This window comes from Bos grunniens, chromosome 18, assembly GCF_055505025.1.
Source record: "Bos grunniens cultivar Pamir isolate PY7600 chromosome 18, Bosgru_T2T1.0, whole genome shotgun sequence".
In the NCBI taxonomy this organism is placed as follows: Eukaryota; Metazoa; Chordata; class Mammalia; order Artiodactyla; family Bovidae; genus Bos; species Bos grunniens.
This window is the reverse complement of record NC_141182.1, coordinates 34,278,156-34,305,913: the sequence shown is the minus strand read 5'-3', so window position 1 is coordinate 34,305,913 and position 27,758 is coordinate 34,278,156. Positions and strand designations below refer to the sequence as shown.

The 27,758-nt window shown below is 46.2% G+C and overlaps 1 protein-coding gene and 1 long non-coding RNA gene across 3 annotated transcripts in view; one reads left to right on the top strand and one right to left on the bottom strand.

Moving 5' to 3' along the window:
- The window catches only part of LOC147353372 (uncharacterized), a 118,727-nt gene that overhangs the window by 38,793 nt on the left and 52,176 nt on the right, over positions 1 to 27,758 (top strand). The gene's annotated exons all lie outside the window — the stretch shown is intronic.
- CDH5 (cadherin 5) overlaps positions 21,486 to 27,758 on the bottom strand; it is a 38,034-nt gene continuing 31,761 nt past the window's right edge. For both annotated transcript variants that reach the window (XM_086350960.1, XM_086350961.1), the window contains exons 11-12: positions 25,673 to 25,918; positions 21,486 to 23,596 (exon numbers count right to left, since the gene is read on the bottom strand). In XM_086350960.1, coding sequence (XP_086207086.1) covers positions 23,082 to 23,596; positions 25,673 to 25,918 — 761 coding nt within the window. In that variant the 3' untranslated portion in view covers positions 21,486 to 23,081. The remainder of the gene's footprint in view (positions 23,597 to 25,672; positions 25,919 to 27,758) is intronic.

Here is a 27,758-nt window from a genome sequence, read left to right as displayed (position 1 = left end):
TAAGTCGCTGCAGTCGTGTCCGACTCTGTGCGATCCCACAGATGGCAGCCCACCAGGCTCCGCCATCCCTGGGATTCTCCAGGCAAGAACACTGGAGTGGGTTGCCATTTCCTTCTCCAATGCATGAAAGTGGAAAGTGAAAGCGAAGTCGCTCAGTCGTGTCCGACCCTCAGCAACCCCATGGACTGCAGCCTTCCAGGCTCCACCGTCCATGGGATTTTCCAGGCAAGAGTACTGGAGTGGGGGTGCCATTGCCTTCTCCGTTTAGTTATATTTATTCCTAGGTATTTTATTCTTTTCTATGGGAATGGTCTTGATCCCTGTCTCCTGTACAATGTCACGAACCTCATTCCATAGCTCATCAGGCACTCTATCTATCAGATCTAGGCCCTTAAATCTATTTCTCACTTCCACTGTATAATCATAAGGGATTTGATTTAGGTCATATCTGAATGGTCTAGTGGTTTTCCCTACTTTCTTCAATTTAAGTCTGAATTTGGCAATAAGGAGTTCATGGTCTGAGCCACAGTCAGCTCCTGGTCTTGTTTTTGCTGACTGTATAGAGCTTCTCCATCTTTGGCTGCAAAGAATATAATCAATCTGATTTTGGTGTTGACCATCTGGTGATGTCCATGTATAGAGTCTTCTCTTGTGTTGTTGGAAGAGGGTGTTTGTTATGACCAGTGCATTTTCTTGGCAAAACTCTATTAGTCTTTGCCCTGCTTCATTCCGTATTCCAAGGCCAAATTTGCCTGTTACTCCAGGTGTTTCTTGACTTCCTACTTTTGCATTCCAGTCCCCTATAATGAAAAGGACATCTTTTTTGGGAGAGTCCCTTGGACTGCAAGGAGATCCAACCAGTCCATTCTGAAGGAGATCAGCCCTGGGATTTCTTTGGAAGGAATGATGCTAAAGCTGAAACTCCAGTACTTTGGCCACCTCATGCGAAGAGTTGACTCATTAGAAAAGACTCTGATGCTGGGAGGGATTGGGGGCAGGAGGAGAAGGGGATGACAGAGGATGAGATGGCTGGATGGCATCACTGACTCGATGGACGTGAGTCTGGGTGAACTCCAGGAGTTGGTGATGGACAGGGAGGCCTGGCATGCTGCGATTCATGGGGTTGCAAAGAGTCGGACATGACTGAGTGACTAATCTGATCTGATCTGATTTTATTCTTTCTGATGTGCTCCTGTGTTGGATGCATATATATTTACAATTGTTGTATCTTTTTCTCAGATTGATCCTTGGATCATTTTGTAATGTCCTTCTTTATCTCTTGTTACAGTCTTTGTTTTAAAGTCTATTTTGTCTGATACAAGTATTGCTACCCTGGCTTTCTTTTGACTTCTGTTTGCATAGAATACCTTTTTCCATTCCCTCACTTTTAGTCTGTATGTGTCTTAAGATCTGAAGTGATTCTCTTATAACCACCATATATATGGGTCTTGTTTTTGTATTCATTCAGCCGATCTGTGTCTTTTGATTACAGCATTTAGCCCATTTACATTTAAAGAAGTCATTGATAGGTAATATTCTTATTGCCATTTTTTTCACTGTTTTGGGCTTGTTTCTGTAGGTTCTTTTTTGTTGAGTTTTTCTTCTTTTGTTCTCTTTCCTTGTGAATTGATGACTATCTTTAGTGTTATGTTTGGATTCCTTTGGCTTCCTTAGTGGCTCAGTTGATAAAGAATCTGCCTGCAATTCAGGAGACCCAGGGTAGGGAAGATCCCCTGGAGAAGGAAATGACAACCCCCTCCGGTACTCTTGCCTGGAGAATTCCATGGACAGAGTGGTGGGGCAAGCTACAATCTATGGGATCCCAACAAATCGGATACAACTGAGCGAGACTTTCTTTTCTTTCTTTGGATTCCTTTCTCTCTATCTCTCTTTTTTTTTGGTATGTGTATTTCTTATAGATTTTTAGTCTGTGGTTACCATGAGTTCTATCTATCTACCTATGATTGTTTTAAGATGCTGATCTCCGAATTTCAAATGCATTTTAACATCCCTGAATTTTTAAACTCTCCTCTCCTCATGATTACTGTTTTTGACATCGTATTTTACATCTTTTTGTTTTGTGTATCCCTTAGCTGGTTATTGTAGCTATAGATGATTTTGCTATTTTTGCCTTTTAGCCTTCTCACTAGCTTTGTACAGATCAGATCAGATCAGTAGCTCAGTCGTGTCCGACTCTTTGCGACCCCACGAACTGCAGCACGCCAGGCCTCCCTGTCCATCACCAACTTCCGGAGTTCACTCAGACTCATGTCCATCGAGTCAGTGATGCCAACGGGTGTGCTACAGGGCAGGCGGCTGCGATGGGTGTGCTAAGCGCAGCCCGAGAGGAGCTACCCCACATCCGAGGTCAGGGGCAGAAGCCGCAAGGACCCCATGCCCTAAGGGCGGTGGCCAAGAGGAGTTACCCCACGTCCGAGGTCGGGGGGGCGGCTGAGAGGAGATACCCCACGCCCTTAAGCCCGAGGCCAGGGGCGGCGGGCGGGAGGAGCTACCCCACGCCCCCATGCCTGAAGCCAGGGGCGGCGGCTGGGAGGAGCAACCCCACGCCCGAGGCCAGGGGGAGCGGCCAAGAGGAGATCCCCAGCGTCCGAGGTCAGGGGCAGCGACGAGAGGAGTTACCCCGTGTCCGAGGTCAGGGGCAGTGGCCGAGAGTGTCAGACTGCGACGGCGCAGGAATGGCCGAGAGGAGCTACCCCATGTCCGAGGTCGGGGGGGCGGCTGAGAGGAGATACCCCACGCCCTTAAGCCCGAGGCCAGGGGCGGCGGCGGGAGGAGCTACCCCATGCCGTGGCTGAGCGGGCACAGGAGGACCTAGAGGAGCTATCCCACGTTGAAGGTCAGGAAGGGCGGTGGTGAGGAGATACCCCTCTTCCAAGGTAAGGAGCATTGGCTGTGCTTTGCTGGAGCAGCCGTGAAGAGATACCCATGCCCAAGGTAAGAGAAACCCAAGTAAGACGGTAGGTGTTGCAAGAGGGCATCAGAGGGCAGACACACTGAAACCATACTCACAGAAAACTAGTTAATCTAATTACACTAGGACCACAGCTTTGTACATGGTTGATTTACTGCCTTTGCTGTATATTTGCCTTTACTGATGAACTTTTTCCTTTTATAATTTTCATGTTTCTGGTTGTGGCCTTTTCTTTTTCAGTTAGAAATCCCTTTAACGTTTCTTGTAAAGCTGGTTTGGTGGTGGTAAACTCCTTCAGCTTTTGCCTGTATGTAAAACTTGATCTCTCCATCAAACCTGAATGAAAGCCATGCTGGGTCCAGTTTTCTAGGTGGTATGTTTCCCCCTTTTATCACTCTAAGTATATCATGCCCTTGTGACCTTTTAGTATTTTCTCTTTTTAAAACATTTTTACCACTTTAATTACAGTGTGTCTTGGTGCGGTCTTCTTTGGGCTGATCCTATTTGGGACACCGTGCTTCCTAAATCTGGATGTCTGTTTCCTTTCCTTGGTTAGGGAAGTTTTCAGGTATTATGTCTTCAGATATGTTCTCTGCCTGGTTCTTTCTGTCTTCTCTTTCAGGCTCTTACGATATGAGTGTTAGTGTGCCTGATGTTGTCCCAGAGGTCTCTTAAACTGTCCTCATTGATTTTTGTCCTTTTTTTTTTTTTCCTGTTCAGCTTCAGTGATTTCCATTTTTGTCCAGCTCACGGATTCATTCCTCAGTATAATTTAATGTACTGTTGATACCATCTAGTGTATTTTTCATTTCAATTATTATATTCTTCATCTCTCTTTAGTTCTTCTTTATATATTTTCTAACTCTGTTAAAAACTTCTAGCTTCTCACTCTGTTTATTGTCCACTCTTTTCCTGAGTTCTTTGATCATCTTAATGATCATTACCTTGAACTCTTTATTGGACAGGTTGCCTGTCTCTACCTCACTTGGTTCTTCTCCTGAGGTTTTATTGTTCCTTCCTGTGGGACATGTTCCTCTGTCAGCTCATGTTGCCTAAGCTGCTGTTTTTACTTCTGTGTGTTTGTAGTTGGCTATGCTTCCTGACGTTGGTGAAGTGGCCTTTTGTACAAGACGTCCTGTGTGTCCCATTAGCACACTGCCGTCTGGGCACAGAGCTGATTACTCTAGGTGTGGGGCCTTCTGCTGTGGCAGGCTGATAGCCGTGGGTGGTCTGCTTGGCGCGGTTGGTCCCTAGTCTGGTTGTCGACCAAGACCCTGCCTGAAGCAGGGGGTGATTTTCAGAGAGAGTGGAGACTTGTGAGGTGGGCAGCACCTCCAAAGTTGTCTCCTAGGTTATCTCAGGTGTGTTGAGAAGACTAAATATGATAATGAATGTAGGCAGTTGGCACAGTTCCTGGCATATACTTTGAGCTCTATGAATGGTATCTGCTATTATTCATTCATTGCCTTATTTAATAAGCACTTTTTTAGGGTGTTGTTTCTTAAATCCTATGCTAGGTGCTTAGGACAAAGCTGTAAGGTCCTGTTGAGGTGTTTGTCAGGATTGAAAGAAATAATACAGGCAAAATATTTAGTGCAGTTTGTAACTCACAATAATGTTTCAGTAAATGTTGTCTATAAGTATTGAGTCTAATTGAAAAAGAGTGAGCCAAATTCTTACATTTTTTTCCTATATGTCTTTTGGTCGCTTGGCTACAGGACTGAGCCATGTTTGGTTACAAAAAATAGATTTTATTGATCCAAGTAATGTCAGCTGCCAGACTGATAGTTTTCAGATGTCAGAATTAAAAGTTTAGGAATAACTGGCAAATAAAATAACACTGGCATCTTCTGAATGCAGGCACTTAAATCATTAAGAGTTAGCTAAGTTAAAAATACCCATGTGCAACGTGTGATTGTCTTTATTTTCCTGACCAAGAATGGACAGATCTGCCCATCTGCAGGAGACTTAAGTTGTGGTATAGCCACACGACAGAATTCTGCAATGAAGATGAACACACTTCAACCGCAAGCTATGTATGGGCAACTCACACACACAGGGTTGAGTGAAGGAAGCCAGACACTGAATGATTCTATTTATATGAGTTCCAAAACAGGAAAAGCACATCTATGGTATTATAAGTCTGGGCAGTGTTTGCCTTCGGAAAGGCATTGGCTGGGAGGGGGCTCCAGGCATGTTGGTAATGCTGTTTCTTGAGCTGAGTGCTGGGTACACAGGTACATTTTGTAAAATTTTACTGGACAGCACACTTGTGTGCATTTTAATGTATGCTTGATATAGTTTGATAAAAAAAAGTTTTAAAAACTGATAGAGTGCCCCTTCTTTCTGTACCTGCACAGCCCAGGCAGGAGAGGCAGGCTTGCTACTTGGTGACTGAGAAGGAACTAGATTTCCAGGCAGGGGGATAAAGGGAAAGGAAGTCATATTTATTCTGTCCGTGGAGAACTTTGTTTTGAGGCTCAGTAACAAAAAGAGTTTCACGTCTTCTGAACAATAATTTTCTCTTTTTGTTTATTTTAAAATATCTCTTGAATATCGTAAATGTTGCTACAGGGGGTGCTTTCCTCTGCAGTGGCTGCTACTGAAAGTTTTGGGGTCAGCCTCTGGCAAGGAATTGCAGGAACTGTATCTTTAGATGTCATCCTGAGTTTTTTATTTCCTGTCTTTGTTTTTCCCTTCCCAATTCACTCATTTGTTTAAAAAAATTGTAATGCATGTGTTTCCTTTGTCCAGATTCACTCACTTATTTTTTAGAAGTTGAGGTTTGTGTTTCCTTTACCCCTAGTCACTCATTTGTTAGAGAAAACGTGATCGTATGTGTGTGTCTTTTTTTTTTTTTTTTCTTTTTTAAAATTCAGTCGTGCTGTGTATCATGTGGGTTCTTCGTTCCACAACCAGGGATTGAACCTGAGGTCCCTGCATTTAAAGTGTAGAGTCTTAACTGCTGGATCACCAGGGAAGTCCCAGTATATGTGTGCCTTTTAGTGGCTTTGATTCTTTTTGGAGAAAAATGGTGTAGAAATAAACAAACCAGTGCAGAAAACATGGATAGCAACCTTATGTGTGTTGAGCATTTCCACCACTTATTTCAGAGGATGTTACAGGGGAAGAGTGTGGTTTGGAGGGGCTGACTTGGCACATAGGAGGTACCCAATACACTGGTGAGGCATTGGCCAGCGGGGCAAGGATGGAACACAGAGGATCACATGGGGCCTCTGCTTTCTCCAACTGCCAGAAAGCAGAGAGAAGTTCACTCCGGTCTGGTTCAGGAGCTCTGGACTTGGAGCCAGAAAATCTGGGTTCCATTCACTCTCTTTTTCATGGGCTGTGAGTCCTGGGGCAAATCCCTGTCCTTTAAGAAACTTTGTCCAGCAGAAGGTCTCCATCAGGCACTGCCTGGGGCCTGGGTCTCCTGTCCAGACTGTGGTCCCTCCCCTGGAGCAGCAACCAAATATGAAGGGGACTCTTTTTTTTTTCAGTTGAAATACAGTTGACTTTATGGGCTTCCCTAGTTGGTGTGTGGTAGAGAACCCATTTGCCAATGCGAGAGACCTGGGTTCAACCCCTGGGTCAGGAAGATCCCCTGGAGAAGGAAATGGCAACACACTCCAGTATTCTTACCTGGGAAATCCTATGGACAGGGGGCATGGCGGGCTACAGTCTGTGGGGTTGTAAAGAGTTGGACACAACTTAGTGAATGAAAAAACAACATTGTTGATTGACAATGTTGTGTTAATTACTGCTGTACAGAAGAGTGATTCAATTATACCTATATATATATATATATACACACACATTCTTTTTTAATATTCTTTTCCATTATGGTTTATCCTAGGCTAGTGAGTATAGTTCTCAGTGCCATACAGTAGGACCCTGTCGTTTATCCATTCTGTATATAAAAGCTTACATCAGCTAATCCCACCCCCACTTCATCCCTCCCCCAGCCCACTTCCCCTTGGCAACCAGAAGTCTGTTCTGTGTGTCTCATAAATAGGTTCGTTTGTGTCATATTTTGGAGTCCACAGGCAAGTGATCATATGGTATTTGTCTTTCTTGACTTACTTCACTTAGTATGATAATCTCTGCATCCATGTTGCTGCAAAGGGCATTGTTTCATTCTTTTATATCAGTTCAGTCATTCAGTTGTGTCTGACTCTTTGTGACCCCATGGACTGCAGCACACCAGGCTTCCCTGTCCATCACCAACCCCTGGAGCTTTCTCAAATTCATGTTCATCGAGTTGGTGATGCCATCCAACCGTCTCATCCTCTGTTGTCCCCTTTACCTCTTGCCTTCAATCCTTCCCAGCGTCAGAGTCTTTTCCAGTGAGTCAGTTCTTCGCATCAGGTGGCTAAAGTATTGGAGCTTCAGCTTCAGCGTCAGTCCTTTCAATGAATATTCAGGACTGATTTCCTTTAGGATTGACTGGTTGGATCTCCTTGTAGTCCAAGGGACTGAGTAGTATTCCATTGTATGTATATGCACCACATCTTCTTTATTCATCTATTGATGAATAAATTGAATAAATTATGTTGTTCCCATGTCTTGACTGTTGGGAATAGTGCTGCTGTGAACATAGGGGTGCATGTGTTTTTTTGAATTAGAGTTTTGTCCGGATATATGCCCAGGAGTGGGATTGCTGGTTCATATGGTAATTCTATATTTAGTTTTCCGAGGAGCCTCCATACTGTTTTCCACAGTGGTTGCACCAGCTTACATTCCTACCAACAGTGTATGAGAGTTCTGAAGGGGACTCTTAACCCTGCCTCCTCTTTCTATCTTGGCTTTCTCCACCAGAGTTCCTGGGGATGCTTGGTAACTTGGGAACGTTCAGTGCCACCTATTCACATTCATAGGACTCAGAAGAACAGGCAGTTGTGGAACCCAGCAAGATGGCTGGGGGTGCTTCAGTGCACCTGCGCCTGCTCCCCTTAAGCAGGCTCAGTAGCTCAGGAGCCTAGGGGAGCAGGCAGGCAGACACAGCCCGGACCCCTCTCTTGCCCTCTCATTTGAGGAGTCTGTCTGCTCTTTGTTTTGAGCTGACCAGAGTGGACTTGAAATGCTGCTAGGAGAACTCATCTCCCAGAAGTATGTTAAGCATGTTCCCCAAATGCAGTACAGAAAGATGTATACCCCCAGCCTGGATTAGCTGAGCCTTTGCCCTTGGGGGAGGTAGGGCAGAAATCCTGCAGAGTCTTGTGAATTTGACCCTCTGGGGAATAAGCTGTTTCTTAGCCTCTCTGTTTGGACTATATTGCCTTGTTCCTTTTAACAACATCATGAGAAATGCTGGGCTGGATGAAGCACAAACTGGAATCAAGATTGCCAGAAGAAATATCAGTAACCTCAGACATGCAGATATTACCACCCTTATGGCCGAAAGTGAAGAACTGAAGAACCTCTTGATGAGAGTGAAAGAGGAGAGTGAAAAAGTTGGCTTAAAGTTCAACATTCAGAAAACTAAGATCATGGCATCTGGTCCCATCACTTCATGGCAAATAGATGTGGAAACAGTGGCAGACTTTAATTTTTTGGGCTCCACAATCGCTACAGATGGTGACTGCAGCCATGAAATTAAAAGATGCTTGCTCCTTGGCAGGAAAGTTATGACCAACCTAGATAACATATTAAAAAGCAGAGACATTACTTTGCCAACAAATGTTCATCTAGTCAAGGCTATGGTTTTTCCAGTGGTCATGTATGGATGTGAGAGTTGGACTATAAAGAAAGCTGAGCACCGAAGAATTGATGTTTTTGAACTGTGGTGTTGGAGAAGACTCTTGAGAGTCCCTTGGACTGCAAGGAGATCCAACCAGTCCATCCTAAAGGAGATCAGTCCTGGGTGTTCATTGGAAGGACTGATGCTGAAGCTGAAACTCCAATGCTTTGGCCACCTGATATGAAGAGCTGACTCATTTGAAAAGACCCTGATGCTGGGAAAGATTGAAGGCAGGAGAAGAAGGGGACAACGGAGGATGAGGTGGTTGGATGGCATCACCGACTCAATGGACATGAGTTTGGGTGAACTCCGGGAGTTGGTGATGGACAGGAAGGCCTGGTGTGCTTCAGTCCATGGGGTCGCAAAGAGTCGGACACGACTGAGGGACTGAACTGAACTGAACAATGTGCTACAAGCATCGCATAAGTAGGGCACATGCTGCCCTCAATATAAGCTTTTTTCAGCTCGGTCTGGAAGAAAGGACACCCCTCCACTGCAGCGCTGGCACTTCCTTAGACAAGCCACACCCTAGCTTAAGCCCTTCAGTAGTTTCCCATTGCTATAGGGCCAGGTCTACATTAGAAAGGACAGTCAAGATCCTTTCTGATCTGGTCCCTGCCTGCCTCTCTAGGTTCTACTTCAGTCACTTTCCCCCTCACCCACTGGGCTCCACCCATCTCCAGCATCTGAAAGCCCCCTTTGCAGCGGCTTCTCTGGCTTTATTTTCCCTCAGGTTGAATTAATATCTCCTTCATCTGGGGCCCCACAACACACTTCACATTTCAAAGTGATAGAAATTGTGTAAGGTTTTCTTTTGTGTTTGTACATACATTCCACCCTATTTATGAGCCTTTGGAGGGGAAGAGCAGGAGTTACTCAGTCCTGTGTCCCCAGCTCAGGATCTGGCCAAGGGCTCCATAAGCCTTTGTTTCACCAGTGGAGTTGGAGCATAAAGATACCCGCAGCTGTGCTGAAACAGGGACTGCCTTGAGCATCCTGTCTGCTCTCGTGTTGTTCTAGTCCTTTTCCCTCCCTGTCGCTTCTCAGGGTATCTCTTCTAGCTTTCCTCCTCCTTCCATTTGATAGTTATAAGCTTCACAGAAGAGCTGTAGCTTTCTTGAGAGAACAGGACTATGCTATATTCACAAACCAGGTTTGGTAAGAAGGACTGCATTCTTACCAGGACATTGCTAACTGCATAGCAGTCCTTTGGAAGTCAAACAAAGTGTACTCTTTTTTATTTAAAAAATAATTTTAAACTTACAGAAGAATTGCAAACATAAGAGTTCATGTATATCCTTCACTCAGATTCCCCTAGTGATAACGAGTTATACAGCCATAGTACAATGATCAAAACCAGGAAAGTAACATGGGTAGAATATTTTTATTGTATATTATATGAAATTCTCTAATTTTTACCTAATGTTCCTTTTCTGTTTCAATATCTGCTTCAGGATCCCAACTTGCTTGCAGTTGTGTCTCCTCAGACTCTTCTGGTCTATAACAGTTCCTGATTTCTTTCCTTGCTTTTATGAACTTGGCATCTCTGAGGAGTACCGATCAGTTACATAGAAGCATTTCCTTTGCTTCTGGTTGGTTTCCAGGTGATTGAAGTTCCTGGAGGTGTGTGGTCAGGATGAGTTCTAGATAAGTACTTCTTTTTCCTTTCCCTTATCATTCTGCTTGATTCTCTTGGGCTTCTCTGGAGCAGGAGTCAGGGGAAGAAACCATTCTGTGGAGGTGACCAGTGTTTCTTGACCTTGGGTGGTTACCATCATAGTCAGAGTTCCCAATCACATCTGCAGTCAATTATACAGTTAACCATGCACATTGACCTTGGGATGGCACAGACTCCTTGCTCCTCCTCCTTCTCTGCACATCTCCCCTCGCCCAGTTGTCCTTGTTGATAAGAGATGAGAGGAGGAGGCTTTAGGACTGGCACACCTGTGCACACACTTTCCTGGAGTCATGCTCTCTGGGACACCTTTGCCAAGTCTGCTCAGGGACTGGCTGGCGTATAGGGTAGGGGGACCATGTGCTGAGCCTTATAGCCCCCCTGCTACTTACCAGTGATGGGCTGTGTGGCCCATGAAGTTAGGGACAAGGGCAGAGGCCTGGGAGAGGAGGCAGCTGTGGTACCAAAGTGCCAGTCAGCTCAGCCGTAGCACATTCAATCACAGCACTTTCAGTCAATCCTGGGCTTTTTGAGGAATGATGGAGGAACATCCTAGAATCCAGTCACCTAGTTTATTCACTCAAATTTTCATCTGCCCATTTATTTGAACAGAGTAAGGCCTGGTTCGTTTTTGTTGTTATTTTGGTTATTGCTGTCATTAAGTATGAGGACCTAGGGATGAATACAACTTAAGCCCTGCCCTAGAGTGCTGGAGGGGGTGAGGAATAAGGGAGGCAAGCCATAGAAGACCTCAGCACCATGTGACGAGGGCTCTGTTGAAGGGATATATTAAGTTTGTGGGAACAAGGGAGAGGGAGTGACTTAATTGTGACAAGGATGTGCATTGGATGGGGCAGGTGATGCTAAAGGATTTAGAAGAGTTAGGCCGACAAACAGGGAAGGAACTCATGTTCCATCCAGGGGAACAGCCCGTGCAAGGGCCTGGAGTGCAGAAAGCCTGTGGCTAGCAAAGAGATAGAAGACTCCCCACACCTCACTCCTTCACTCATTCATCTACCTGTTTGTTCTGGGCTGGCTTTCCTGGGAACGGGGCCACCGAGGTGAGGCGGATCTGGCCTTGCCTAAGGGTCTCACAGCCAGGGTGGGGAGCTGCACAGTTATTATGAGAGCACAAATACACATAGTGCCTTAGGGAGGAGGGAGGGATGGTAGGGAAGCCTTCTTGGAGGAGGATATCTTTGAGGTTTGATTGGAGGAGGAGTTGAGCAATAAAGAAGCAGAGACGGTCACTCTTTGTAGAGAGAGTATCATGTGCCAAGACTCAGGGGCCATCTGTTTATTCATTCACTTATTATATTTATTCATTCAACAAATATGTATTGAATACCAGCTATGTGTCTGTACTATGCATAGAGATTTCAAAGTGAACAATTATGGACCTTACATGGAGAGTTTTAGTTACTTTAGGCTAAATTATGCTTTGGTGACAACCCCCAAATCTTAGTGGTTTACTACAGTCAAGGTTTATTTATTAATTTTTATTTGCTTGTTTATTTTTGGCTGCACTGGGTTTTCTTTCCTGCTCTGGGGCTTTCTCTAGTCGTGGTAAGTGAGGGCTGCTCTTTGTTGTGGTGAGCAGGCTTCTCACTGAGGTGGCTTCTCTTATTGTGTAGCGCTGGCTCTAGGCACGGGCTTCAGTAGTTGTGCACAGGCTGAGTTGCTCCATGGCATGTGGGATATTCCCAGACTGGGGATCGAACCCCTGTCCCCTGCATTGGCAGGTGGAGTCTTAAGCATTGGACCACCAGGGAAGTCCCTTAAGGTGTATTTTTCACTCAAGTTATGTGTTCATTGCTGGTGGCAAAGAGGAGAGATGGTAGAACCATGAACTGCTCCAAAGAGGCAAATGTCTCTTCCACTCTCATTTGGGAGAGTGCATCACCTGGCCAAATTTGACATCAGTGGGTTAGGGATGGGTAGACCTCCCACAGAGAAGGGCAGTGCATATTTTGACTGAAAAGGCAACCTACCGTATGGTCTGAGGAAAAGTAGCTTAATATGACTGGAATGTCCAATATGAGTGTAACTAAGAAAATAAATTTTAAGGAGAAGCCAGATCATGCATGGCCTTGAGTACCAGGCTGAAGGCTTTGGACTCTTATGTCTGGCAGTGGAGAGCCATGGCAGGTTTGAAAAATTCTATTGAGGACTGTTCAGCAAAGAAGTGTAAGATCGTATCTGCACTTCAGAAAAATCATTTCAGTATTAGCAGGAGAATGGCTGGCAGGGGTTTAGGCTAGAGATAGGAAGAACAATTGGGAAATGTTGGGGGTACCATAGTACAGAGAACAAAGTGGGTTCCAACTAAGGTTGGAACAGTAGAGAAGGGGAGGAGAGGGCTTCAAGAGGTGTCAAGACTAGAATCGAGGGAGTTATTGTTCGACAGATAGTTCAGAGAGAAAGAAGGAATGAGTATGTGTTCCAGAGGCGCCTTGTGCACCAGTGAAGTAACCAATAAATTAACTGCTTATAGAGTGAGACCCTGATAAAATATTTCTCCATTAAATTTTTTTTGATAATTAAAAAAATTAATGCTTACTTTTTTGGAGTATATGTTCTATGATTTTGACAAATGCGTAGAATTGTATAACCACTACCACAGTTAAGATAATGAAAAGTCCTTCTTGTGGAGCTTCTCTTTGTTAAGCCATTCCTCCCCTGCAACTCCTAGAAACCCTGATCTGTTTTCTGCTGGTATCAGTCAGTCAGTTCAGTCGCTCAGTCATGTCCGACTCTTTGCGACCTCATGAATCGCAGCACGCCTCCCTGTCCATCACCAACTCCCGGCGTTTACTCAAACTCTTGTCCATCGAGTCGGTGATGCCATCCAGCCATCTCATCCTCTGTCATCCCCTTCTCCTCCTGCCCACAATCCCTCCCAGCATCAGAGTCTTTTCCAATGAGTCAACTCTTCGCATGAGGTGGCCAAAGTACTGGAGTTTCAGCTTTAGCATCATTCCTTCCAAAGAACACCCAGGACTGATCTCCTTTAGGATGGACCGGTTGGACCTCCTTGCAGTCCAAGGGACTCTCAAGAGTCTTCTCCAACACCACAGTTCAAAAGCATCAATTCTTCGGTGCTCAGCCTTCTTCACAGTCCAACTCTCACATCCATACATGACCACAGGAAAAACCATAGCCTTGACTAGACAGACCGTTTGCCTTTTTCAGAATGTTGTATAAATGGAATCATGTGGTATGTAGCTGGAGAAGGGCATGGCAAGAATCCTGGAGTGGGCTGCCATGGACAGAGGAGCCTCGTGGGCTCCAGCTCATGCAGTTGCAAGGAGTCCCACAGGACTGGGTGACTAACACACACAGACGCATACACACGTAGCAGCCTTTTAAGTCTGCCTTCTTTTGCCTAGCATAGTGCACTTGAGATTCATTCAAGTTTTTGCATGTATCAGTGTTTCCTTTTTATTGCTAGGTAGTATTTAATTGTATGGCTGTACCACATGTATGTTTTTTAAAAAAATGCCCCAGATCACTTTTCATTATTCTCTACACTCTGCAAAGTGTTGACTTTTTATGCGATACCCCAGGCAGGGCATTTCTGTTTCTTGCTGAACACCTTGTGTCTATAGGTCTCCCTGTGCTCAGTCAGGAAAAGCCTTTTCTGGTTGGTTTCCTAGGCTCAAAGATAGAGTTTTGCTTGCTTTCTTTGATGTGAGGACTCATTTCCTGCTTAGAGTCCCATATGAAAACAACCCCCGCCCCCCTGTCCCTCCTTGCACAGCTTCCTGTGTAACATCATCAAACATCCCACCAGCAACTGTTACTCAGGAGCATCAGAGGTTAACTGCACTTCCTACACCTTATGCTACAAAAGCATATTGCAAAGTCCTGTGAAGTCCCTGAGAGTTGGTAGACACTCAACTTTCCCAGACACATCCAGATCGTCTTTGGATGGACTGTGGAAATTGGTCTCAGCCTTTTCTCTTATATCTTTGAGTAATGTAGTATAAGAGTAATGTAAGATTTTCTATGCATTGCAGAATCCTGTGGGGTCACTTGGTTAGAAAACCATGTTTACTTCATCCCACAGATTATAATAGTTCAGATCCAGAAAGTTGCTGGAAATTTGGGGTTAAACAGCTCCAAAGATGCAGGTCCCACAGGACAAAGTTCAAAGGAATGATTGAAAAGTGGTCACTCAGTTGTGTCTGACTCTTTGTGATCCCATGGACTGTAGCCTACCAGGATCCTCCATCCATGGGATTTTCCAGGCAAGAATTCTGGGGTGGGTTGCCAAAAGGAATGATTAAAAACAGCAACAACCATTTTACTGAGTTCAGAAGCAATTACTTTAAAAAGCTATCCATTGCATTAGTAGATAGTAAACTAAAAAACTTTTTTTTAAGATTAAATTTTAAATGATATTCGGGACAAACTTTGCTTATCAAATTTACTATTTTTCAATGAGAAGAAAGTGTTTACAAGTTACCATTCTTTTCTACTTATAAATATAATGCATGCTAATTAAAGAAAGTTAGAAAACACAGAATTAAGAAAAATTATTTATAATTTCCAAACCTGGAGATGGATATCTGCAAGTAAAAATGTTGAGATCTGACTGTTAATAATGCACTGGGTTCAGCTTTTTGGTTTGACCTTGAATTCAGCTCAAGATGACCATGTCACATGATATAATGGCTGCCCAGTATTGTTTTATGGATCTGCCATAATTTACCTTACTAGTCTTTTATTGTTGGGCATTTCTGTTGTTTTCTATTTTTTACTGTATATATATGTGAAATTAACACTGTGTGTGGTCTGTGGTTTTGGTTGTAGAGATCAGAGATTCAGCCTGCCATTTTGAGGACAGTAGAATTTATGGTAAGGATTCTTAACCTGGAAGATACCTGGAACCAGGGTGCTCAAGGATGGCTGTTCTTTCTGGCCTAAGAATCAGTGCTCTAGGATTGACTTGCCAAAAGTGGGGTGCCACAGAGCTGGAGGGCTGAATGTGGAGGGAGAGGCTCCTGATGCATGAAGGGATAATGGGGTGCACATCCAGGGCCAGCTGCTCCCGCTAGTTGAGATTCTCCATGTCATCAGAGCTACTGGAGGTCACAGGTAACCCATCTACTTGAGAAGGTGGGGAACCAAGTACTTGCCTTTCTTTTCCCATTAGAGACTGGCATGAGGGGAGATGCAGAGCAAGTTGTGGGGCTGGACCCTGTAGCCCCCTGTCTGATCTAGGTTCCTTCAAGGTCCAGGCCCCTCAGAACCAGAGGTGTACGTTAGGATACCCAGGTGTTCCATCTCAGGGATGCTGGAGAGTCCTGAGCATGTGTTGAGGCCCTGTGCCCCCTAGTGGTCACTTTCTCCATTACTAGCACAATGGGCATGGATGAAGTTTCCGGCAGCCTCTAAGCCCCCAGATCTAGGGAAATCTCTTGCAGAGCCATACTTTCCTGGGAGCCAAAGGCATGTGCTACTCCCAACTCTCTCTTAACTTGCTGTGTGACTCTGGCCACTTTTTATTTCACAGAACCTTCAGGTCAGCCAGAGTGGAGAGCTTAGGGCCTTCCAAGAAAGATAGAGTTCCGGAAAGATCCCTTTCTGGGTCTCATTTTGCATGCGTGTGTGCTCAGTCATGTCCGACTCTTTGTGACCCCATGGACTGTAGCCCGCCAGGCTCCTCTGTCCATGGAATTCTCCAAGCAAGAATACGGGAGTGGGTTGCCATTCCCTGCTCCAGGGCCTCGCTTTAGTCATCTGTGAAATGAGGAAAGTGATGCTGGCCTCGTTTGGCTTGAGGAAGGGCTCGGAACCTCTTTAGCTTCTGCCCACTTTACCCTGGTGGGGGTCCCAGAGTTGGCTGGAGCAGGTGCATGCAGTGTGGCAAGCAGATTCCAGGGAGCATGGATTTTTGCCCTTTCATGGCATCCACTAAAGGCTGCTAATTGAGAGATGAGCTCTCTGGTTTCATGAGGATCACTCCTGCCACCTTAGGGTAAACAGGAGTCAGAGAGAATGTGGCCAGGGTGGCATCGTGCTCAGAGCCAGGCCCCTCTGGAAGGCTGGAGGGATAGGGACTCCGTGATTTGGGAGTGCCTGGGAGACTTCTTGGAGCTGAAGGTCGTACACAGATCTCATGGGCTTCAGGGGTTGGACAACCGTGAGTTCAGAGGGCAGACACTTCAAACAGGAAAATAGAGTTCAAAAACCAATCTGAGGGGGTGACATCAGCAGGAATGGCAGAATAAGGAAATCCTCTCTTCCATAAAAGCAATGAGAACACTGGAAAAATGATCAAAATCAACCTTTTCAGAACTTTGGAAATTACCCAAAGGCTTGAAACAATCCAAGGAGTATTCATCGAAAACAAGTAGCTAAGGGAATTCCCTGGCAGTCCAGTGGTTAGGAGTGGTTAGGACTCAGCGCTTTCACTGCCAACGGCCAGGAACTGCCCAGTGAGCCAAGATCCCACAAGCTGCTTGGCGTGGCAAACAAGAACAAACATCAACAACGAAACAAAAAAGGAAGCGGCAAAGACCAAATGGCTAAGTTGTGGTAAGAATAGTTAACTTTGCAGTTAAAGCTTTGTTTTAACTTGCCTTAGTCCCATCCACTTCTCTCTAGCCCAGTAGTCACCTTGAAACCCAGTAGCTCCACAGTTGTAGTGAAAATCAGCAGCCTGGCAACCACTGGAAGGAGCAGAACAGAATATAAACTCCTCCAAAGCTCAGTTCCTAGATACCTGGTGTCTTTTGACCTATCTGGTGCTTCCTAAGGTGAGCTCCCTTGAAAGGCTGTGTTTATTTGACCCAACTTAAAGCTTGCTTAATGCAAACAAGCATTTCTTCCCCCACCCCCCAGCAGAGCATTTGTTGAAAATGATTGGTGAGAGTCTTTTAACGTCACAGTTGCCTTAGGCAGTGATAACAGGCAGGGCAAACAAGAAGCCGACCAAAAATTTTAAAGGAAAACTTAAGGAATAAACTGTCTACAGAGGGCTTTGAAAAACTTTGGCATATCCTAGGAATCTAAAAGGCCACTCATATGTGTAGAGCTGTGCACATTCTCAGGGAAGACCTGGGAAGGCCCTAAGCTCTCACCTCTGGCTCATCTTGAAACTCTGTGCAACAGAAAGTAAAGGCTAAGACAGACTTGTAAACTGTCTGCCTGAGCAGAAGTTCCCCAACACACGCAAAGAACCCTTGGCAAATGCTGAGAGACTTCTTCCTTCCAGGCGTTTAAGGGACTCTGTCTAGTCACTAACTGACTACTACCAAAGAGAGTAGCATGTGGATGGTGACTGCAGCCAAGAAATTAAAAGACACTTGCTCCTTGGAAGGAAAGCGATGGCAAACCTAGATAACATGTTAAAAAGCAGAGACATCACTTTGCTGACAAGGTCCATCTAGTCAAAGCTGTGGGTTTTCCAGTAGTCATGTACGGATGTGAGAGTTGGACCATAAAGAAGGCTGAGTGCCAAAGAATTGATGCTTTTGAATTTTGGTGCTGGAGAAGACTCTTGAGAGTCCCTTAGACTTCAAGAAGATCAAACCAGTCATACCTAAAGGAAATCAATCCTGAATATTCAAGGGCTATTGCTGAAGCTGAAGCTCCAATACTTTGGCCACTTGATGTGAAGAGCCAACTCATTGGAAAAGACCCTGATGCTTGGAGAGATTGAAGGCACAAGAAGTGGGCAGTAGAGGATGAGATGGTTAGATGGCATCACCAACTGAATGGACGTGAATTTCAGCAGACTGGGTAATAGTGGATGACAGGGAAGCCTGGTGTGCTGCAGTCCATGGGGTCACAAAGAGTCAGACATGACTTACCAACTGAACAACAACAGTCAAAGAGAGACTTCAGTAGCTACACACAACAAACAAACAAAGTCAATACAAGCTGTGGCACCAAGAAAACCTAGCAACAACAAACTCTGGTTTCCACAGTTGCCATATTGTATTATTTAAATACTAATTTTCTACAAAAATTATGACGCATGCCAAGAAATAAGAAAAATGGCCCATTGACAGGAAAACAAGCAATCAACAGAAACTATCCCTAAAGAAACCCAAATGTTGGTCTTACTAGACAAATACTTTAAGCCAGTTATTTAAAATATGTCCAAAGAACTAAATGAAACCATGTCTAAAGAATGAAAGAGAAGTATGAGACCAATGTGTCATCAAATAGGGGATGTCAATAAAGAGGCTTTAAAAAGAACCAAATAGAAATTCTGGAGTTGAAAGTACAGTAAGTGAAATAAAAATTCACTTGACGAGCTCAAGAGCAAATGTGAGTTGGCTGAAGAAAGGGTCAGCCAACTTGAAGATAGGTAAAATGAGATAATCTAGTCTGAGGAACAGAAAGAAGAAAGAAATGAATAGAAATCTAGATGTCCATAGGAAATTAGCAGTATATTAACAAATGCATAATGGGAGTCCCAGAGGAGGGGAGGGCTTCTCTAATAGCTCAGATGGTAAAGAATCCACCTGCAATGCAGGAGACCTGGGTTCGATACCTGGGTCGGGAAATCCGCTAGAGAAGGAATTGGCAACCCACTCCAGTATTCTTGCCTGGAGAATTCCATGGACAGAGGAGTCTGGTGGGCTCCAATCCACGGGGTCTCAAAGAGTCGGATACAACTGAGCGACTAACACACACAGAGGACAGGAGAGAGTGGGATAGAATATTTGAAAAAATCATGGCCCCAAACTTCTCAAATTTTATAAAAATATTAATATATACATTCAAGAAGTTCAGTGGATTCCAAGTAAGATCAACTCTAGAACCTATCCTAGGCACATCATAATGAGACTGTTGAAAATCACAGACTCAGGGACTATTGATAGCAGCAAGAGAGAAATTTATCACATAAAATTTTCCTCAATAAGATTAACAGTCAACTTCTCATCAGAAGCCAGGGCGGTCAGAAGGCTGTGGGATGAAATTCAAAGGGCTGAAAGAAAAGGTATATCAACTATTAATTCTGTATCTAGCAAAACTACCCTACAAAAAAATAAACGTGAAATCAAGTCTTCCCAGATGAAATGGAGAGATTCCTCACTAGAAGACTCTCCCTACAGAAAATACTAAAGGGATCATTCAGGCTGAAGTGATAGATGGTAGACAGTAACTTGAATTCACACGAAGAAATAAAGATCAGTGATAAAAGTAACTATATAGGTAGATACAAAAGACAGTATATATGTAGCTTGAAATTCTCTTTTCCCCTCCTGTATGATTTAAGAGACAACTGCATAAAGCAATAAACACACCTCTGTGTGGTTGGGCATACAAGCTATAGCACTGTGATACGCACAGCAGTGACACCACAGAGGAGGCGGGAGGAAGTGGAGGTATTAGGGGCAAGGCTTTGTACACAACTTAAATTGAGTTGGGACAAATTTTACCTGGATTGTTCTAAGAGTTAAGATTTTAAGTATAATCATTAGGAGAACCACTAAGAAAATAACAATACAGTAAAAGAAATTGCAGGAGAATTAAAATAGTACACTAAAAGATATCTGATTAACTTAAAAGAGGCAATAACGGGATAACAGAGGAACAAAAAAGACAAGACATAGAAAACAAACAGGAAAATGACAGACATAAATCCTGCCTTACTAGTAATCACATTACATGTAAAAGGATTAAATACTTCAATAGCAAAGACTGGTAGGGATGGATAAACTGCCATGATCCAACTATGTTTTGTTCACGGAAGACACAAGTAAAAGACAACATTTCAGAGACTGGTAGGATGGATAATCTGCCACGATCCAACTATATTTTATTTACAGAAGATACTTTATATTAAAAGACACAAGTAGGTTGAAAAGGAAAGGGTAGGAAAGATATACCATGTAAACAGTAACCAAAAGACAGCTGGAGTGACTCTACTAATATCAGACAAATCAGACTTAAAAATCATGACTGCATACAAAGAGGTACATTTTGTAATGCTAAAAGGGTCAGTCCATCAAGAAGAAGACATAACAATTGTAAGCCTATATGCCTCTAACAACAGAGACCCAAAATGCATGCAGCAAAAACTGACAGAATCGAAGGGAGATGTATACAATTCAACAGTGCTAGTTGGAGATTTTAGCACTAAACTTTCAATAAAATTTATATACTAGCGAGAAAGAAGATCAGTGTGGAAACAAAAGACTTGAACAACCCTAACATACCACTATGGAACACTCCATCACAACAGTAGAATACATACTCCTCTCCAGTGCACGTGGAACATTCTCCAGGATAAACTATATGTTAGGGTATAAAACTATTATAAATTTACTAGTTTAAATCATAAACTTTACAAGGATTTAAATCATAAAAATTCTCTGACCACAGTGGAATGAAATTAGAAATCAATAACGGAAGGAAATTGGGAAATTCCCTAGTATTTGGAAATTAATACATTTCAAATAACCGATGGATCAAGAAATCACAAGGGAAATTAGAGCAAAATTGGAATTAGGACATATTGACCCCTGAGAGCTCCAAGAAGTAGTGTTTATTCAGAGCACAGTTTGCAAAATGCCATCCCTGAGAGAGACACTGCCCAGGAAACCCTGCTGGCAGGGGTAAAGGAGCCAGGGGCCTTGCTGAAGTGAGTTTCATCTCTCACCTCCCCAATTCAAGTCCTAAGTCTGTCAGGGAGGCCTCCTACTCTCATTTTTGATTGCTTCCTATTCTCATTTTTGATTTCCAGGCAGGACCTCAATGTTGGGGTTCACACACCCGAGTGAAGTGCCAGCTGCTCAGTCACTGTTGTCAGCCAGCTAATTAGAGATTGATTTCCTCCCTCACTGCTGATTTATCTCACCTACCTGGTCCATTTGCCACTTGCAAAAGGTGTGGCAGCTCAGCTGCTAGAGGCCCTGCCTGTTGTGTAGAGTCAGGGGGGGTTGGGGGGCATGTGCAGGCTGAGGGAAGGCATGGACCTCTGGGAGGAGACCAGGATGGATGAGGTGTCCCTTGTCATTCTCCGCTGCAGTCACTTTCCTACAGTATGTGTCTGAAATCCTGCCTGCAAGTGTCACCTTGCACTCTGGGTTCCTCTGATGGTGGTGGCGGTGCTGGTGGTGGCATGTATGTGCTTCTATTTCTCATGAGCTCACTTAGCTCTAGAAAGAGACGTATTTCAAGATTTTTCTTTATTTAGTTATTAAAAAAATACAGTATGTTCCATGCACCAGTGTAGCCTATATATATATATATATAGTCATTATTAGTAGAGCAGTTACTACAATGATAGGAAACAGATGGTTACAGGAATTTCTTGATCCAACTAAAAAACCTGAAATAAAATTGTTAACCTAAATAGAAATCTGCTAATTATGCAAATACCCTTATTCTATATGTCTATGAGAGCTAGAAATGTGTTAAGTATTATTAGTATAAAAAATATAAAAAACCTAGATATTAGTTAAAGATTAAAAGTCAGTATTATCTACAGTCCCCTGAATTGAGGGGCCTTGCCCACAGCAGGAGCCTTGGTCCATGACAGAGGGTGAATTGGAGGATTTGCCTCCTTTCTCCTCTCCCCTCTCCTGTTGAGTGATGCCCCTTCCCCAAGATGTGGTGCAGTGGAAAGTTCCATATGTGGCTGAAAGTGGAAGAGACACAGGCGACCACAGGACTTGAGCAGGGGCCTTGCCTTGTGCAGGGAGGGGGCCCTGCTGGGGTTCCCTGAGATGTGGCAGCAATGAGGTGTGAAGACAAATGACACGGCTCTGTTGTGTAGTCATGGGTCACATCCTAAGTGCCACTATGCCAAGAGATCAAGAGTAGATGGAAAGAAAGAAAAAAAGAGCATGAACGAGTCACCAGGAGATATGGGGAGAGGTCTTTCACTCTGGGAACACCTGCCCTGCTTCCCAGGCAAAACTGGAGGGGTGTCATGAGTCTCAAATTGGGGTCATAGTGACCCCCAGCCCCTTCCGGAGGGAGTGGGTGTGAAGGTGGCCCACACCCTATGATCTGGTGTCACACGTGGCCTCCACTGCTCCTCCAGGGAGAATTCACAGTTGCTTCAGAGTTCAACAAGCCACTTCCCTGACCTTGGCTAGATTTTCAATACACAGTACAGCATAGTTACAGGCACAGCGGGCCAGTGAGGTCACCTTGGGACCCAAGGCTGGGAGATGTCAAGGGGCCCTTCCTCTCTCTCTTGACAGGCCTGGGGAGAGGCTGAGGAATGCGGGGGTACTTGGGAGCGTGTGAGGAAGCTGAGGTGGGACAAGCATGATGGGTGGTCCCAGTTTCTGGTAGGACAGGGCTACAGAGAGTCTTGCCCCATGGTCATGCTGTCCAGCCTTTTGCCTCCAGGCTGACAGGCACCAGGGCTCCCCAGCCTCCCCAGGGGGTTCAGGGACCTCAAGGGAAGACCCCCACCCCAACCCCTGCGGCAACTGAGCATAAGCTGCTTTGAAGAGCCAGAGAGAATCTTTGAGTTGGACCCGTGATTCCAGATGACAGGGTTATATGGATGTCTTAACCCAGACAGCATACCAGCCTTGATTTTCCAGCATTTGGGGAGTACCCATAGCTGAAATATGTTCTGGGATGTTTCAGGAACTTGGATTTTGCCAACCAAGGTGGTGAAGTCTCTGTGACCTGCAAGGAAGGGCTGTTAGGCTGGGACAGGAGTGTTACACCTGGAGGCCTCAATGCCTCGTGTCCGACTAGCCTGACCTGCAAGTGGTCTGGGTCCCAGGCCCAGAGGCCTGTGACCCCTAATACACCAGCTCCTCCTGGGGGTCTGAGCCATACAGCTCGGCCAGCATCTTGAACCTCGGTCCCCAGTCATTGAGAAAGTCGTAATCAATGTCCGAGTCCGATGAATCCGTGCCCAGGGAGCTGAGGGACTCGGCAATGGACTCGGCACCCTCGTAGCCGTAGATGTGCAGCGTGTCATAGGGTGGGCCGCCGCCGTCGTGGTCCGCCTCGTCCTTCTTCACCCCGATCATGGCGGCCATCTCCCCGGGCGCATGCGCCCCGGGCGCTTGCCGGGGTGGCTTCTGCACCTGAGCGTAAAGAGACGGCCGCGCGTCCAGCGCTGGGCGTGGGGGCTTGGCCCCGCCGTGGCGCGCAGAGTTGAGCACTGACACGTCGTAGCTGGTGGTGTCCATCTCGCCACCGCCCTCCTCATCGTAGGTGACCAGCTGCTCGTGGATCTCCGGCACACTCTTGCCATGGGCGCGGGCCTGCTTCCGGAGCCGCCTCCGCAGAATGATGAGGAGGGTGATCACTGCGGTCAGTGAGCCAGAGTTGGTCAGGCTGGGCGGAGGCTTCCCCCCGGTCCCTTCTACCTCCCAGGTCCACCTGCTCCCTCCTCTCCTCCCTGGGCATCCCTGGGCCAGCCCAGCTCCCGGTGGCACGTGGGCCAACACAGAAGCTTTGGTTCCCTCTGGTCTCATGGTGGGTCCACCCTCAGCACCCTCACTCCCAGCCCAGAGTCATGTCCATCCCACCCCCACCCCAGGGTATGATCTTTGTTGGTGTTACTGGCCACAGTAGGGGTGGGAGGAGAGGAACACAGTGGACGTTCTCTCAAGTTCATTTTCTCCTGCCACTCTCCTTCCCATCTAACTGCATCCTCAATTCCTCCTACGTCTTAGCACTGTGACAGATTCTCTGTCATCTGCAAAGGCCAGGAGGCCAGAGGTTGGGGCAGAAGAGGGGAAAAGATGGAGTTGGAATTTGGGGTGCAAAGATTCTGAGCCATGATGATGATGGTGGGTCATGACGGTGCTGGTGGACATGGCTCCTGTTGCAGCAGCAGCAGCCACTCTTGAGCACACCTACTGTGTGCTACATGCTGGCATGGTGGTGGCACGTTTTCATGTTCTTTTACTCAGTTCAGTTCAGTCGCTCAGTCGTGTCCAACTCTTTGCGACCCCGTGAACTGCAGCACACCAGGCCTCCCTGTCCATCACCAACTCCTGGAGTCCACCCAGACCCATGTCCATCGAGTCGATGATGCCATCCAACCATCTCATCCGGTACTATTATCCCATTTTACGTAAGTGGACTGATCTCAGAGAAGCTGAGTCACTTGCCCAGAGTCCCGTGATCAGACAGTGGTGTGATGTTGGCCCTGCTCAGAGCTCTGAGGGGTATGACTGCATAAGGGTTGCCAGCCCTAGGAGGGGTGGACTGTGTGGGGCAGAGAGCTCCTGGAAGTAGGCCAAGAACATCCCTAGATTCTGTCCTTCTAGCCTGGAGTCACTTAAACTGTTAATAGGAAGCCAGGATGGGCCTCTGAGTCTGTTTCCTTGTCTGTAAAATGCCAGTGATGACGCCTCTGCTGTTTACATCGGATACAGTGGCTGCGAGGTTAGGTGCAATTCTGTGTGTGGTGGGGATGCCAGTGTCATCATTATTACAGATTTTTTTGAGAGGGGAATCTCAGTCTGGACTCTTGGCCACAGACGAGGGGCTCTGCCAGGGGGCCTCTCAGGGGAGCCACTGGCAGGAAAGGCCTGGAGCCTCACTGTGTCCCCGGCCTTGTCACTGGAGTGCGCAGGGTGACCTCTGACCACCCAAGGGCCTCCTCTGCATGGCTGGCTCCTGCCCCACGTAAAGAGCAGGAGCAGATGACCACCCTGGCCATCTGCTGGTGGGCGTTGGTGGGTGAACATGACTGAGTGCTGCCGCCCAGTCCCCAGGGAGAAGAAGCTCCAGTGGCCCGAGGTGGCAACTTGTGTGACAACTTGCCCTTCATCAGCTGCCTCCTTTCCCTGTCAAAGCTCCCACTCTTCCTTCTGGGCCTTCCTGGGACCACTTCTCAAATAAATCACGTGTACCCCAATCCTTTTCCCAGGGTCTACTTCCTGGAGAACCTACACTGAGGTTAGGTCTAAAATGCCTCTAAAATTTCTGAGGCCCAAACAAGAGGGGGGTGGCAGGGAGAGAGAGATCAAGGCTGGAGAAATCTTAAAAAAGGAAAGAACCCCCCCCCCCCGACCCTGGTGATAATTTAAACTAGAAATTTTATACTTTCCATTTCTCTCCAAAAGAGGGACTGGATCCTCTTTTTTCCAAAAGAGATTTTATATAAATAAGTGCCTGGAACAGCGCCTGGCACACAGTTAGTGCTCAAAATGTCAGTTGAATGAATGAATGTTATGTAAAGTATTTTAAACTGGGGAAGGGTCTCGAGCCGTGCCTCCTCCTCCGCTGTCATCCACCCCCCACCCTTCAGCACCCGGGGAGGTGGACCTGACACGGGCACAGGGTCCGCGCTTTGGGCTGCAAGCCTCGGGGTTGGGCCTGGGTCCCCAGCCTCCCCTCGCCGTCCCCTGCCACCCTTCTAGGCACTGACCTGTGATAGTGAGGATGCAGAGGAAAATGGCGACGAGCGCCTGGATGCTGATGCCCACCTGGGCGGCCGCCTCCTCGCACAGGGTGAACTCGCCGTGCTCGTTGCACTTGCACACGGTCACGTGCAGCGTGCTGGTGCCCGTGAGGCTTGGCCTCCCGTTGTCCGAGATGAGCACGGGCAGGTGGTGGACCTTGGCGCGCTCCCGGTCAAAATACCCGTACTTGACTATGATGTTGGCCGTGTTATCTAGAAACGCCAAGGCCTCGGAGTCAGGCTCTGCTGTTGGAGTGCGCATTCTCTCATCACCACCGACAGTGTGGCCACCTCCTCCAGAAGCCCTCGTAACTGTGCCAGCTCATATGCTGCCTGGGCCATGTGTCTGCCCTTTATACCCCTGCCTCATGTTTTAGCCATCTGAGGACAGGTCTGTTCCTCCAGAGAGGAGATATTGTGGGCAGCTGCTTCGATTTGGCCTCTAAGAAGGATTTGGCCAGTACTTAAAATCCTTGCTTTTTTGTTTCTATGGGTAACTGAAATACCTGACCCCTAACCCTATTTCAGTAAGAGGGAACTCGCAGTTAATTAATGCATTGTTTCAAGCTTTTATGAACAATCAGGGGAAAACAAAATTAAAAAGTCTCTTGCTGCTGCTGCTAAGTCGCTTCAGTCGTGTCCGACTCTGTGTGACCCCATAGATGGCAGCCCACTAGGCTCCTCTGTCCCTGGGATTCTCCAGGCAAGAACACTGGAGTGGGTTGCCATTTCCTTCTCCAACGAGTGAAAGTGAAAAGTGAAAGTGAAGTCACTCAGTCGTGCCTGACTCTTAGCGACCCCATGGACTGGCGCCTACTACGCTCCTCCGTCCATGGGATTTTCCAGGCAAGAGTACTGGAGTGGGGTGCCATTACCTTCTCCAGAAAAGTCTCTTAGCATCAGGCTAACTTCTAAGGCTATTTTTGCCATGCCTGAGAATGCATTAGAAAGTAAGAACAATGCACAGGTCCCCTGGGGCACTGGGGGAATGATTACAGTTGTAATTGAGGATTCCCTGGGCAGGCTGGAATTGGGACTGTGCTTTGGCCCAAATATTGGCTCTCCCTCTCAGACCCAATCAGTCCATGTAAGAATTCCCCAGGGAGATTTTTGAACATGTTAATTTTCAGACCCCACTCCTACCCACCTCCCCTCTACTCCTCTTTCCTTCTTTCACCCCCTCTCCTTTCCTGAATTTCTGATTCAGTGGCTCTGGGCAAAGGCTGGAAAATGTGTCTTTTACTGGCTCCTGGGAGGTTATGATGGTCAAAGGTACAGGGACTCCCTACTCTAGGCTTTATGTAGCTACATGGGCGGGGTTGGCACACTCAGGAAGCCAAAAGCAAAGGAGGCCATCTTATAGATTTCAAATTGAAGCCAATTTACATTTCATTATTAAGTAGCCATATCTACTGTGATAGAAAATAATAGCAGTATGGCCACTGAGGCTGTATGAGAGAAATGAGATTTCTCGCTATACTCATTTAATATTGTAGCAGGACATTCATGTTATAAGTGAGTCTGAGACCAACAGGCTTATCTCCTGATCACATACTGGGGGGTATTTGGGGTGACACTTAAGCTTTTTACTCCATTGCTGACCTCCTGTGAGGTGGGTTTGAAGCGGGCACTGGGGATGGTTGTGACAGGTGCTTTTCCCACATTATTTACTATTAAAGACAGCGGAGTATTGAATGGTTGGCACTGACTGTCAGCGTGCCCTGGCCACCATCCCCATCCCTCAGGAGGAGTCTGTGGCTGGTCCCCTGGGTCTCCCCCTCACTCTCAGGGATCCCAGGCCCTGACCTTCCTCAGAGGTGGCAGTGGCTGTGTCTATGGTGGGAGCCTCACCAACCACCACGTTGCTGGTTAGGGGTGGGCAGGGATTCCTCCCCATTCTGGAGGAAGGATTGCTCTCTTTAGACTCAAGGTGGATATTCTAGGTTTTTTTCTGAGGAAGGTGCAGAGAGCATGGAAGCCTGTTTTTGGCTGGAATCCAGCCCACTCAGCCTCATCACTCCGGGAAGCACATGCTCATCAGAAGCTCTGATTG